Raw genomic sequence first — 15,219 nt, 5'->3', positions numbered from 1 at the left:
ATCTGTGTCAGCTGCAATTTAGCCCGTGTGCATGTTGAGTTTGTAAGCCTTTAATATGGTTTCATATGCCAGTTATCTAAAGCCCTCATACTAGAAGGTCCCTTTACACCCGGCCTGGTGTTGGATCAGAGCATCGGGAGAGAACTGGCTCTTTGGGGCTATAAACTAGGTTATATGATCGGGGTTGAGTTTTTTGACCAGTCTATTTTAGGTCACTGGTCAGTTCTGCACCAGATCTGCAGCGAAGGGGGCTGCCAGGCAAGCAGGCTCACGGCTGATAGAAGGTTTCTAGATAATCGTTCCTGAAATGTGTTCAACCATGACGCACCATACCGTTAAAATATTCACATGGTGCTGAGCTTTTGTGATAGAAAGAGATGAATGCCGGGGGAAAAGAAAAGGGAAAAATCTTTGCAAACCCATTTTCTGCTGAGCCACTCTTGGGGGAGGGGGTGGGGGGGGGACTCAGTCATGTGGAAAATGGAATTACCCAAAATTTCAATGCTGCAGTAATCAGTATTGTAATCTGGAGCATCTTTTGTAAGTATGCCCATGCACACGTCGCTGCTTGTTTCTATGGTTGGTGTGTGAGTGTGTTTTATCGTCAGTGTGACTGAAACACAGCAAGCGCTCGTGTCAGTCTGCTGCTGAGGAAGAGCGTTTACACGCGTGTGTGCATGTGTGTGTGTGTGTGTGTGCGTGCATGTGTGTGAGCATGTGTGTGCATGTGCGTGCATGTGTGTGCATGTGTGTGCGCGTGTGTGCGCGTGTGTGCGCGTGTGTGTGGTGTCCTGTGTGTTAGAAAAGAGCAAAGACAGAAAGATAAGGAGATAAGCCCTGTTTTATAGCCAGGTAGCGGTCCTGGTTAACTTCCTGTCACTTCTTGCTGTGGTTTGCTGTGACAGACAGGAAATGTTTTCCGCCATTACTGAAATGTCTGTTACCTTGTGGCCGCCTGATCTCTCTCTCTCCCCCTCCCCCTCCCTCTCTCTCTCTCTCTCTCTCTCTCTCTCTCTCTCTCTCTCTCTCTCTCTCTCTCTCTCTCTCTCTCTCTCTCTCTCTCTCTCTCTCTCTCTCTCTCTCTCTCTCTCTCTCTCTCTCTCTCTCTCTCTCTCTCTCGTTCTGCATGTGGCTTTTGACGTTCAGTTTGATAAAGCGACTGTCTCTGGCGAGCCTCACAGTGGCTAGTAGCCCTTTACCAGAATCACATCCACAACACGTCCACCCAAATGGCACCAAACCGTGAACAAGGTGCCCTCAAAATGTGTAACACATCACTGGTGGGGAATGAGCCAAAATATGTAAATGCACGGTGGCCGTTAAAAATGAAGCAAGTTGGCACCAGCTTCTAAGATCACCAAGGTAATTTATGGTTCCCCCTTTGAATAGCAAATTTATGTATATATATATATATATATATATATATATATATATATATATATATATATATATAGCCATCCATCCATCCATCCATCCATCCATTATCCAAACCACTTATCCTCACTCTCAGGGTCACGGGGATGCTGGAGTCTATCCCAGCAGTCATTGGGCAGCAGGTGGGGAGACACCCTGGACAAGCCGCCAGTCCATCACAGGGCCCACACACACACAAACACACACATTAACACCTAGGGACAATTTAGTACGGCTGACTCACCTGACCTACATGTCTTTGGACTGTGGGAGGAAACTGGAGCCCCCGGCGGAAACCCACACAGACACGGGGAGAACATGCAAACTCCACACAGAGGACTACCGTGGGACTCGAACCCAGGACCTTCTTGCTGTGAGGCGACCACCATGCCGCTCATATATATATATATATATATATATATATATATATATATATATATATATATATATATATATATATATGTATATATATATATATATATGTATATATATATACACACACACACACACATATATATATAATATAGTTACTATTATCTATCAAAATAGACTATAATGAAAGAGGTATCTCTCTATGGAGCCCGTGTGAAGGCCCAATAGCTGTGTGAAGCCTTTTCTGTCTGTGGGTCCCAACCCGAACTTTAAAAGACCGGGAAAGGATCCTGTTCAGACAATCCAATAATGCAGAAATGACACCAGAGGGTCAGCGGATGAAACCGTATCTTGCTAGTTAGAGACGGCACATGCATTTCCGGGGCCTGAATGTAACGCAGTAGAAATCACCTGTTAGTAGAGCTGTAGGTTTATTGCTGCGTCGGCGGCTTCGTGCAGACGTGTCGTCTGAAGCACAGCAGTTTTACACCACAGCCGCTGTGAAAGCCACCCGGAGATGGGATGACTGGTACACACTTAAACATTTACCTCAAACATTGCCTTTTGCTATGCATATGTTATAAAACCCGTATCAATAGCTCACAATTCAAAGGAAAAATACGTTTTTTTATTACAGCCTGGGTCCTCATAGTTTTTGCCGATATGCATATCGGTTATGATGTAATTTCACCCACTGCCTTCATTTTGGAGATGTTGGATGTGGGAAGGCGGCATGGTGGCGCAGTGGTTAGCATGGTCACCTCACAGCATGAAGGTCGTGGGTTCAAGCCCCGGGGTAGTTCAACCTTAGGGGTCATCCCAGGTCGTCCTCTGTGTGGAGTTTGCATGTTCCCCCCGTGTCTGCGTGGGTTTCCTCTGGGTGCTCTGGTTTCCTCCCACAGTCCAAAGACATGTAGGTCAGGTGAATCCGCCGTACTAAATAGTCACTAGGTGTGTGTGTGTATGTGTGTGTGTGTGGGTGTGGGGGTGGGTGTGGGTGTGTGTGTGTGTGTGTGTGTGTGTGTGTGTGCGTGTGTGTCCCTGGCGGCCTGTCCAGCATCCTGTGACCTGACTTCGGATAAGCGGCTTGGATAATGGATGGCCGGGTGTATTTCCTGGTTCTGCTGGTAGGAGTGGCCATCTTCCTTACCACGGGGGGTAGTACCCCGCTCATGAACAACATTCTGAGATAATGGGAACTCATGTACAAAGTCTACCAGGAACACGTTATTTGTCGTTTTGTTGTTGTTTGTTGTAGAGAAGACAGGTTTGGGATAGTGTGCAGTTGTCCCATAAGATCCAGTAGTAAAACTGAGTCCAGCAGTGGTCACGTATCTGAAATGTCCAAAATGAAGCCAGTGAGTACAGTGATATAACTGATACTATGTACAATGGTTAAAAAGAAACTACAACGATAGGAGCCAGGGGGTACAAACAACAACAGAATTTTCCTTCAGCATTAACAGGAGATGATGATCATGAGTTACTAACGTACTGTAGGCACACACACACACACACACACACACACACACACACACACACACACACACACACACACACACACACGCACACACACACACACTGACTCACATACAGTCACTGATCACACACACTGATCGATCGATCGATCACTCACTCACTCACTCATACAGACACTAATCACTCACTCACATACACACACACTGATCACTCACTCACATACACACACACTGATCACTCACTCACACACACACACTGATCACTCACTCACTCACTCACATACACACACCAACTGATCACTCACTCACTCACATACACACACACTGATCACTCACTCACTTACACACACATACTTATCACTCACTCACTCACTCACTCACATACACACACACTGATCACTCACTCACTTACACACACACACTGATCACTCACTCACTTACACACACACACTGATCACTCACTCACTCATTCACACACACACACACACACTGATCACTCACTCACTTACACACACTGATCACTCACTCACTCACTTACATATACACACACACTGATCACTCACTCACTTACACACACACACACTGATCACTCACTCACTTACACACACACACACTGATCACTCACTCACTTACACACACACACTGATCACTCACTCACTTACACACACACACACTGATCACTCACTCACATACACACACACTGATCACTCACTCACTTACATACACACACACTGATCACTCACTCACTTACATACACACACACTGATCACTCACTCACTCCCTCACACACGCACACACACTCTCTCTCTCTCTCTCTCTCTCCCTCCCTCCCTCCCTGTCTGTCATACATAGCATAGACTGGTGGACATACTTCGCCATATTCTATCAAACTCTACTGCTCAGGCCGTTTGTCTTATTCCATATGGCCCAGGAGGAAAGCAGAGCGTGACTTCAGTATTTCTGTGTGTGTGTGTGTGTGTGTGTGTGTGTGTGTGTGTGTGTGTGTGTGTGTGTGTGTGTGTGTGTGTGTGTGTGTGTGTGTGTGTGGTGATCGGCACACTGACTGTAAAGTACTCCAGGAAGCATGACTCTCGTCTCTCTCTCCGTCCTTCTCTTTCTCCTTCGTTCTCACTCATATGCGTCCTCATAGGATATCATTAGAAGGCTCAGAGGTAGCTATTAGCGCTAGCATAGCACAGAGAGGACGACGACTCCAGCTGTGTGATGTTAGGTGTGTACAGATGTGGCAAATACACATACACACTTGCCCACACATACAACACACCCACACGCTCACAAACCCCACACAGTCCACGCACACTTATTAACATTAGGATGGATTGTATTGGTGTAGTATTTTCTTCTTCTTTTTTATTTTATTTATTTTTTATTATCTCCCCTTTTTCTCCTCTAATTGTACTTGGACAATTAACCCACTCTTCCCAGCCGTCCCGGTGGCCGCTCCGCCCCCTCTGCCGATTCGGGGGGGCTGCACACTACCGCATGCGTGGAGTCCCCGGTCGCTTCTTTTCACCTGACAGTGAGGAGTTTCACCAGGGGGACGTAGCGCGTGGGAGGATCACGCTATCCCCCCCCCCCGGACCAGAGGAGGCGCTAGTGCAGCGACCAGTACACATACCCACATCCGGCTTCCCACCCGCAGACCCAGCCAATTGTGTCTGTAGGGACGCCCGACCGAGGGGTAACGCGGGGATTCGAACCAGCGATCCCCGTGTTGGTAGGCGACGGACCACCACGCTACCCGGACGCCCGCGTTTGTCTTCTTTTGACGCGATGTTGCTGCTGAGGAGGACGGTGGTTGCATTTTTTATATGCGTGAAAGAAGGCAGCGCATGAAAACACCAGCTACCTCCTCCAAGCTGCGTTCGGGGCGGAACGGGACGCGCTGCAGAGCTGAGGGAGGAGCGCTGAAGAGCGAGCCAGCCTCAGCGCTCGCGCTGACGGACAGGCGGCGCCATCACACCCGATCAGACCAGGAAGGGGACCGCGTGCACAGACAACCAAAAGTCTGAACATCGAACAGGAAGGAAATACAGACACTGAGCTGAGAGTCAGACAGACATCCATGTGGTCACGCACGCACACAGACACACACACAGACACACACACACACACACACACACACACACACACACACACACACACACACACACACACACACACACACACACACACACACACACACACACTGTCACAACAACCACATCAGAAATCGTTGTTACTGTTGCATGAAGTGAACAAATCAGAACCAGAACCAGAATACTTTATTCATCCCCGAGGGGGGGGGGCAGACACGCTTGGGGGGGGCATGGTTTGATGCGCGGCGCAGCCTTCAGGGCGGAGCTTGGTCCGCGCTGTGGTCTGATTACTTAACTCACCTTGAGCCTAACGCACACCGAGTCAGCGGTGCCCCGCAGTCACCTTCATCATGTTTTGATGACCACGGCTGCACAGATCCGTGTTGACGCGAGTGGAAACAACCCCCCCCTCTCTCCCCGCCTCCCCATATGCATTTCTTTGGTCACTCGTCTTCCCGAGGGTTCGTGAGCTCGCAGCGCCGGCGTAAGCCGACCGGACAGGTCTTGGCGGTGGATTTTATAGTTACACCTGCCCGCCTGCCCCGTGGCATTGGGCTGAACAGGAAGCAGGAAGTGGCTGCTCGGTCAGGGAACGCTAATAAGCAGTGACACTGCCTGGTGATGGCAGGAAGGATTAGAGCAGTAAAAATAACTCCCCTCTCTTTCCCACTCCGCGTGTGTGTGTGTGGGGGGGGGGGCACGCAGGTTTAATAATCACCAATAGGAATGCTGTTATCTGTTTTCCCAGGGGTCGCTTGACGGCGTCTGTCTGCGTCTTCGTGCAGTTGACTCTCGTGCTTGGGTATTATGGGCGGTCGTTGCGCCAGACTGAGAGCAAGGGGGCCGTTTTTTAATGGCTGCCTATCAGGTGGTGATGAAACGAAGGGCAAATGCTGTGCGCGCGCGGCGCCAATTAGACGGCAAGCGGAAACAAAAAGGCTGTTCTGTTGTTTGTCCCCTGATCTTTCTTTTCTTTCTTTCTTTGGCAGTGGTTTACTTTTTTCTCATGGTCTCCCCCCCCCTTTTTTTTTAACCAGTGAATATTTTACTTCAAATTTCCGTGATAGACCTCCTATTCTAAGCAACGGAGAGAGTTGTATAAAATTTGATAAAAAAAGAAATGAAGATTTTATTTAAAGGACATGAACAGAGAATGAGCACTGAGTAAATGAAAAACAGCAAGAGCTGCCAGTCCGGTCTACATTTTATTCCTGTGTAATGACCCAAAAACAATGGCGAGGGTTTCCATACACGCTCTTCATGGGAGGTGGTCATTTTGTATTGAGATCGCCCCCAAATGAACTGAATAAACTGGGATTCCTCTCCTGGTAGCGTGCAACAGAGGTGCCCAAATCCAGGCCTCGAGGGCCGCAGCGTCTCCGGGTATTGGTTCCAACCATGCACCACGCCGCCTGATTTAACTAATTAGCTCACCTCTTGGACCAAGGAGGGAAAGGAACGGGTTAAATCGGGTGGTGTAGTGCATGGTTGGAACAAATACCCGGAGACGCTGCGGCCCCCGAGGCCTGGAGTTGGGCACCCCCCGCGTACAACAACAACGGATAAGGTCGGTACACGTTACATCGCTTTACATCAGTCCTAATTGATGCTGTTCTGATTTCTCTCTTGACCACAAAGAAGTGGTTTCCATCTCTAATTCTCTCTCTCTCTCTGTTTAACTCCAGATTATCTGTGTGGACCGGATGAAAATGTGTTCAACATTGACTTCACCAGGTTCAAGATCAGAGACATGGAGACGGGCACAGTACTGTTTGAAATCACCAAGCCCCCGTCTACAGGTGAGACAGCATTCGCCAGGGGACTCCTACAGGTTCACCCGGGGAAAATGGGATCCCCTCCTGTGCAGCAAAGCCCTGCTTCATATGGGCTCAGCTACAAACACCCACACCTGCGAGCTGCTGTGCTACAGCCACAGTCCTCCACCGCTGGGCGCCCAGCCAATCCTCTCACCACCCATCGGTGTACAGTATACAAAAAGATGCATGCCGATGAAGGCTCGGTCACATTCATGTTCTCTGGTCATCTCTCGCAGTTATTTGCTGACAAAGTGGTGGTTGTTAGTTTATTAAAAAAAGCAAGTGCAGGGGCGTCCAGGTAGCGTAGCGGTCTATTCCGTTGCCTACCAACACGGGGCTCGCTGGTTCAAATCCCCGTGTTACCTCCAGCTTGGTCGGGCGTACCAACAGACACGATTGGCCATGTCTGCGGGTGGGAAGCCGGATGTGGGTGTGTGTGTCCTGGTCGCTGCACTAGCGCCTCCTCTGGTCGGTCAGGGCGTCAGTTCGGGGGGGGGGTGGCGTGATTCTCCCACGCGCTGCGTCCCCCTGGTGCAACTCCTGACTGTCAGGTGAAATGAAGCAGCTGGCGACTCCACTTGTATCGGAGGAGGCATGTGATGGTCTGCAGCCCTCCCCGGATCGGCAGTGGGGGTGGAGCAGCGACCGGGACAGCTCGGAAGAGTTGGGTAATTGGACGGGTACAACTGGGGAGAAAAAGGGGGGAAAATCCCAACAACAAAAAGAGCAAGTGCAAAAGAAAGAAAAATTCCCCTCTATGGACCTTTTGTCTTTGTGCACTGCCTGTTGACACCTATGTCCTATTGGACTTGAACCTAGTTTTTTGGCACTTACTTGCGTTGTTGTCCCCTGGCTAGATCCTTGCTTGTGTTGTATTAACTCTCAGATGTACATCGCTTTGGATAAAAACATCTGCTAAATGAAATTGTGACACGGTAAAAGTGTGTTTACTTCAATCTACTCCTGAAAATACAGGAAGTCCCCGGGTTACGAACGAGGTCTGGGTCTGAGTCTGCTCGTAAGTCGAATCTGTATGTAAGTCGGAACAGTTACGTACAGTTCACATCTGGCGTCACTTGGCCAAATGTTTGTCCTGGTATATAGTATATATTTTACCTAAAACGATGAACCCCCTAAAACGCGCAGCGGTTTCTAAAGAAATAGACTTTACGGAGGTCGGTTCGTAAGTATGGGCGTTCGTAACCCGGGGACTACCTGTAATCTTAAACCGGTACATTGATAATGTCAATCTCAACCAGTATTCCAGCAGGGGGTGTATGTTTTGTCCTCTTTTTTTGAAGGTGTGACGGGTAATACCAACTGAAATGTCTGTTGTGTTGCTGCTGTGTGTTGTTGTCTGTGATTAGCAAGGCTCAGCGTTTTCGGTTTTTACCGATTTTCACCAAAAAAATAGCCAGATTTTTAAAGTGATTTTCCCGCGGATTTTATGTTTCCGCGGATCCAAAAGTTGTTCCTTTTCGTGTGAGGTTATGCAACAGCGCCCTCTTGTGGCCAAATTCGGTATGCTGGATGGCTTTGAAAAATAGAAACCAAAAACGCTGAGCCTTGACGATTAGGGTTTGTATTTAAGTTATCGTGTCTGTATTAAACTGTGCTACACTGGAGCATGAGGCAAATCCCCACACATAAAGTTCTGTTCTGTTCTGTTGGGCTCAGAGAGAGCAGGGGAGAAGACAGACATTGACCCAAACGCCGGCCGTTTTGTCCGCTACCAGTTCACCCCGGCCTTCCTGCGACTGCGGCAAGTGGGGGCCACGTAAGTGTTTATATGTGTATGCGTGTATACCAATACTGTACATGTTAAGTGTTGTGTGACCCGGATCAGACCAGAGCCGCTTCATTAGCTGATCTGCTGTCGCCGGTGTGATTATTTATTTTATGCATAATTTACATCAAGGCTATAATTATAGGGGGGGGGGTTGTCTCTCTTCTTTCTCTCATCTCTTCCCCATTGTCTCTGTTTGTCTCCTGTCTGTCTCGCTTTCTCTTCTCTTCTCTTCTTCCCTACATCCGTCCCCGCAGTGTGGAGTTTACTGTGGGGGACATGCCGATAGACAACTTCAGGATGATCGAGAGGCACTATTTCAGAGAGAAGCTGCTAAAGAGCTTCGACTTTGAGTTTGGCTTCTGCATGCCCAGCAGCAAGAACACCTGCGAACACATCTACGAATTCCCACCGCTGTCTGAGGAGATTAGTGAGTACACACACACACACACACACACACACACACACACACACACACACACACTTAAACACACACACACACACACACACACACACCTTAACACACCTGCATACACACTTAAACACACACACACACACACCTGCATACACATTTAAACACATACACATGCACATACACACTTAAACACACACACAGACCTGCATACACACTTAAACACACACACACACACACACACACGCACACACACACACACCTGCATACACACTTAAACACACACAGACCTGCATACACTTAAACACACACACACACACTCACGCACACACACGTGTGCGCGCGCACACACACACACACACACACACACACACACACACACCTGCATGCACACTTAAACACGCACACACACACACAGACCTGCATACACACCTAAACACACACACACACACACATGCATACACACACAGACCTGCATACACACCTAAACAAACACGCACGCACACAGACCTGCATGCATACACACACACACACACACACACACACAAACCTGCATACACACTTAAACACACACGCACATGTTTTCAGCCGTTGTGTGTGATGTTTAGTGTAAAGTATTGTAGTTAATACGGGGGGGGGGGGGCAGCCCGGGAACCGCCGCAGCCGGGACGCGAACCCGGGTCTCCCGCACCACGGGCGACTACATTAACCAGTCCAACACGTTGGCCAAGGGCCAGTGAGTCTAGTCCTCCGTGGTCGTTACAGTATAAACGGGTCAGTGTTGCAGAACCGGGGCGTCACTACCGGGGCACCTGAGAAACTAACAGCATTTAACAACGTTACTTTTTGTGAACGAGCCCCTCAAATCAACTGCATGACTTCACAGAACAGCGTGTCGAGGGTCCTGTCTATCATCTGCCATGCTGACGGCACAGTGTGACAGGCCTGCTCTCTGTGATGTCATGAGGCGACAGCCCAAAGAAAAACTGACGGGTGCGGAAGTTCGTTTGTATATTTTGGTCTGTACCGTTGCCTTGGTAACAACACGAGGATCTCTGGTTCGAATTCCCCGCGTTACCTCCGGCTTGGTCGGCCGTCCCTACACACACAATTGGCCGTGTCTGTGGGTGGGAAGCCGGATGTGGGTATGTGTCCTGGTCGCTGCGCTAGCCCCCTCCTCTGGTCGGTTGGGGCGCCTGTTGGGGGGGGGGACTGGGGAGGAATAGCGTGATCCTCCCATGCGCTGGTGAAACTCCTCACTGTCAGGTGAAAAGAAGCGGCTGGTGACTCCACATGTATCGGAGGAGGCATGTGGTAGTCTGCAGTCCACCCCGGATCGGCGGCAGGGGGTGGAGCAGCAACCGGGACGGCTCAGAAGAGCGGGGTAATTGGCCAAGTACAATTCGGGAGAAAAAAAAGGGGGGGGAGAATGTCTCATGCATGGGCTGACCATCATATTTATCTTTAACAAGCGCGTCCTGATTCCTGCAAGTGAGAGATCTCAGATCCCTGTTTGATACCCGTAACCTCTGAACCTGACCCTACCTCTAACATGAATGGGGCCGGATACGGTGGCGAGGGATACGACTGCCAAAGGACATGATGTCACGTGTTGGTCTGAGAACATCTCCCACCTGTAGGAACCGGGAGGACCAGCAAGTTATGTGTTTGCCCATCAGCAAAATATAGATCCAAAGCAAATGGGCTGATTTTCACACAATTCTGCAAGCAGGAAGGCCTTGGATAGACGAACCGTTGATTAGAGTTTAGTGGGGGGGGGGGGTTCGCCCCAAGAAGTGATTGGCAGAATGTTCTGAAGTGCAGAGGACTAGTCCAGTTGCTAGCAGCACCAGTATAAAGCACCGCTTGCCGCCACGCTCAGCAAGTCCGCACAGCTTCTCCAGGAAATGTGCTTTCTAGTTATTACCTCTGTCAGAGAAGAACCACCCGCAAATGTGAGGTGTGGGATGTTATTTAGGGGGAACTGTTCTCTCATCTGAGAACACGTTAATGGTCCACACATGTATTTACCCCTGTAACACACCTCTTGCTTCGTTCTGCCCCTGCAGTGAGGGAGATGATCCTGCACCCGTACGAGACCCAGTCGGACAGCTTCTACTTTGTGGACAACAAGCTGGTGATGCACAACAAGGCGGACTACTCCTACAACGGTGGACCATAGAGACCTCCAGGGGGCGTGGTGACGAGAGGGGTGGATGTGGACATCGTGTATCGACCCACCGGGGGGGGGGGGGGGGCGTCAGTGTACAGATACACCGATGGGGTTAACCATCCCATCAGTTCAACACTCTCTCATCTCCCCCTTCCAACAACAGCAGAGATTTATCTGCTGCTGCTGTGTGTGTGTGTGTGTGTGTGTGTGTGTGTGTGTGTGTGTGTGTGTGTGTGTGTGTGTGTGTGTGTGTGTGTGTGTGTGTGTGTGTGTGTGAACACACGTGAATGTTTTTTTTGCATACGTTCACTTCCTTGTCGAGTCTCCCCGTGTGGGTTTCCGTGTTAGGTATGAGCGCCTGTTAGCTTGCCAGGGTGAAGCATGCTCACTCACGTGTCCGGTAGTTCCGGTTCCTTCTATGTCCAGGATCAGTAGAATATGGTCATCTAGTGCAATATGTCCAAGAATAAACTATGCTCAGAGATACCTTTCCAATCCTCTTAGCGCCTTTTGTAGAGAGTAGACGAATAGTTACTTCCGGTTCTAGACCAGTATTGGTTCAGACCTTGTCCCTCCTTTCTCGCTGTGTGTGTGAGTGACATGTATGTAGACTAGGGCGCGTTTGTTTTTCTGTTTGGTAAAAGCACAATATATGGGGGGGGGGCGGGGCGGTAAAGGACAACATATGGGGGGCGAGGGGGCGGTAAAGGACAACGGAGCCGACGGTGAGATTACGTCGTCCTCTTGTGTACCAAGCCACTTCCTTTGCCGCGTGTTATTTTGTGTTAGACGAGAAAGACACCGGGCCGCCCGGGTAGCGTAGCGGACTACCAACACGGGGATCGCCGGTTCGAATCCCCGTGTTACCTCCGGCTTGCTCGGGCGTCCCCACGGACACAGTCGGCCGGGTCTGCGGGTGGGAAGCCGGATGTGGGTATCGTGTCCTGGTCGCTGCACTAGCCCCCTCCTCTGGTCGGTCGGGGCGCCTGTTCGGGGGGAGGGGGGGAAATAGCGTGATCCTCTCACGCGCTACGCCCCCCCCCCACGGCGAAACACCCCGCCGTCGCGGCTGGAGACTCCACATGTATCGGAGGAGGCACGTGGTAGTCTGCAGCCCTCCCCGGGTGGGCAGAGGGGGTGGAGCAGCGACCGGGAAGGTAATTGGGGAGAAAAGGGGGAGAAATTTGAAAAAAATAAAAGAGAGAAAGACACCATGACAGTGTCAGCGCGTTGTAAGCCCATGTCCATTTTCAATCTTGCGTTGTTTCTTGAGGAAAGTGGGGGGGGGGGCGACTCTTTATAAGAGAAAGGGAACATCTTTATCTGTAGAAACTGTGGCTCTTCGTTCAGAAACTTGCTGCGAAGCGGCGACGTCATCGACTGAAGACTGTGGAATGTAGCGGATGCAGTACACGCACCTCCCGTTTCTCTTTCAAAATACAAGTACCCCTTCTTACTTCGCCCGGTCTTGTTTCTCTCCGTTTCTTTTGTCGTTCTTTATCTTGACTGTTTTGGGTTGTTTGTTTTTTTTGCCTGTTATTTCCCCCCCCCCCGTGTTCTCACTCTTTGACTCATTCCAGTGAGTTTGGACCTGTGTGTGTCTGTTGGTCCGTTTGGGCTTCTGAGTGTGGCTTTGTTCTCGTGTGTGTGTTTGTGTGTGTGTGTGTGTGTGTGTTTGTGTGTGCGTGTGTATCACAGAGATCAAACAGATGAACAGCCTGCAAAATGCATTGTCTTGGGATACCTCTTTATGGTCTTAATTAGCTTCCCCTCTTCCTCTCATCTTCCCTCCATCTGCACTGAAACCAGATCTGGGTCAAACAGTACCATTATTTATTTATTTATTTATTTCACTCCTCCAAGAGGCCAGTCGCAGCCTCTGGTGGCAACTAACTCAGCCAGTGAGTGCTACGGTATGTGTGTATGTGTATGTGTGTGTGTGTGGCAGACGGCGTGGGGGCTCCGTCTCTCTGTTTGAGTGACAACTTCACCAACCGCGAGGCATCCTCCGTAAAATGGTCGGTTTTTCCCGCGCGTATGCGAGACATCCGGGCATCACAGGAACGTGCGAAATGCGGTGTATCGTGCTGCGTTCGACAGCCTACCTGCTTCCGTCTGGGATGCTGTGGTGACCGGAAACCCTCTCGCAGATACTGTTTGACTCAGATCGGTGTGGTACTGAAGAGCAGCGTAATTTGTAGGCGGCAAGCTACATCCTTATCTCTACGCACCTGTCTCAAAACAAAAAGAAGAAACAAAGAGAAAAAAAAAACGAGGTGTGTGTTTTCACTGAGGGCTTCAGCGACTCCTGGCTGTGCCCTCGGTTCGGCCCGGGGGTCCCCATGGCTGCTGACCGTGGATGTGTGCGGAAACTGGGCGACTGGATGGGGAGGGGGCTTGTTCAGTCTGTCCGGAGGAGATGAGACGGATTAACTTGGATGTTAAGTCAAACATCGTAGAACAGATGTATTTATGAGTGATTGTGACTCGTGTAAAAAAAGAAAAGGATTTTGAAATAAACTGATGTAAAAAGTTTTTGACATATCAAATTGTTGGCGTGGTTGAACAAAAATAAATAAATAAATAAATAAAGGTTTATGGGAACTTTTTGAAATAACGGGGTGTGTTTCTTGGCTGAATGCGTCGCACATTGTGGCTGATTCAGAAATAAGCGGGAACAGATATTCATGTATCGGCGCTTTAGTTTAAGAATAAAACCTGTAATCAGGGGCGTGGCCATGTGGGGCCCGGGGGGGCAAGCCCCCCATTGGTCGGCGCACGCCCCCCCGCCCCCTTCCCCTGTCCCGAGTGGGTAAAAAAAAAACGCCTGCACAGAAACAGTTAAATGGAAACTGAAATACATGCATTATTATCATTAGCCTATTATTATTAAGTCTTGTCCTTTGCCACTAAAGTTATGAGCCCAATTGGCTCATAACTTTTTCCCTTCATGCAATTGAAATTGCAATTGAAATACTAAATGACATTTCTGTCTTCGGTCTTTACACTTAAAACACTTAAACCATACCCATTGCATTAACACCTGTGCACGGGACATGTAGATTAGATGAATGATACCATCCCATACCCTTTGGCTATACACAATCAATGGCATTGTTAAAAGGGCTATCATAATCTTCGAAAGTAGTTTTAAAATAGTAGTTTTGACAAGTGCCACCCTAATTAAATGGCTGGCCCCAGCCATTATGAATTATGAATTATGTTCGTATGGCCATTAAATGTCCACTACACACGTCCCCCAGAATTCACCATAACAGGAAGAGTTAATGTGGCGGGGGACGGATGGTTTTCCAGAATGGCTCTGCCGAATGGGAGCGGGGGCCGGGGCTCCCACTGGAGGGGCCTTAGGGACCCTGCGGAGGAGCCTTGGGGGCCTTGTTGGGGAGCCAGGTAGGAGGTCGCCCCCGCCACAGGGGCTGGGCCAGTCCAACAGGTCGGTCCAAGTCCAAGTGAGCTGGTTTGAGGCGATCCACAGAAATGTGCTCCAGCTTGCCACCGACGTCCACAACAAAGTGCTTGTTCCCGGTCTCCAGGACACAAAGTGGGCTATCGTAGGGAGGCTGCAGGGGTCCAGGGTGGGTGTCGTGGCGGATGAAACTGTCTTCTGCCGACTGCAGAATTCGGGGACATGAGACTGTGGGAGGCCGT

General features: G+C 49.7%; 1 protein-coding gene across 1 annotated transcript in view; it reads left to right on the top strand.

Annotated features, from left to right (window-relative positions):
* unc119b (unc-119 homolog b (C. elegans)) overlaps positions 1 to 11,559 on the top strand; it is a 20,469-nt gene extending 8,910 nt beyond the window's left edge. Inside the window, exons 2-5 of the mRNA XM_056285209.1 lie at positions 7,048 to 7,161; positions 8,857 to 8,956; positions 9,223 to 9,395; positions 11,447 to 11,559. Of these exons, the coding sequence (XP_056141184.1) occupies positions 7,048 to 7,161; positions 8,857 to 8,956; positions 9,223 to 9,395; positions 11,447 to 11,559 (500 nt within the window). The remainder of the gene's footprint in view (positions 1 to 7,047; positions 7,162 to 8,856; positions 8,957 to 9,222; positions 9,396 to 11,446) is intronic.
* The last annotated feature ends 3,660 nt before the right edge of the window (positions 11,560 to 15,219 follow it).

This window comes from Lampris incognitus, chromosome 8 (genome assembly GCF_029633865.1).
Source record: "Lampris incognitus isolate fLamInc1 chromosome 8, fLamInc1.hap2, whole genome shotgun sequence".
NCBI lineage: Eukaryota > Metazoa > Chordata > Actinopteri > Lampriformes > Lampridae > Lampris > Lampris incognitus.
This window is presented reverse-complemented; position numbering and strand designations above follow the sequence as displayed.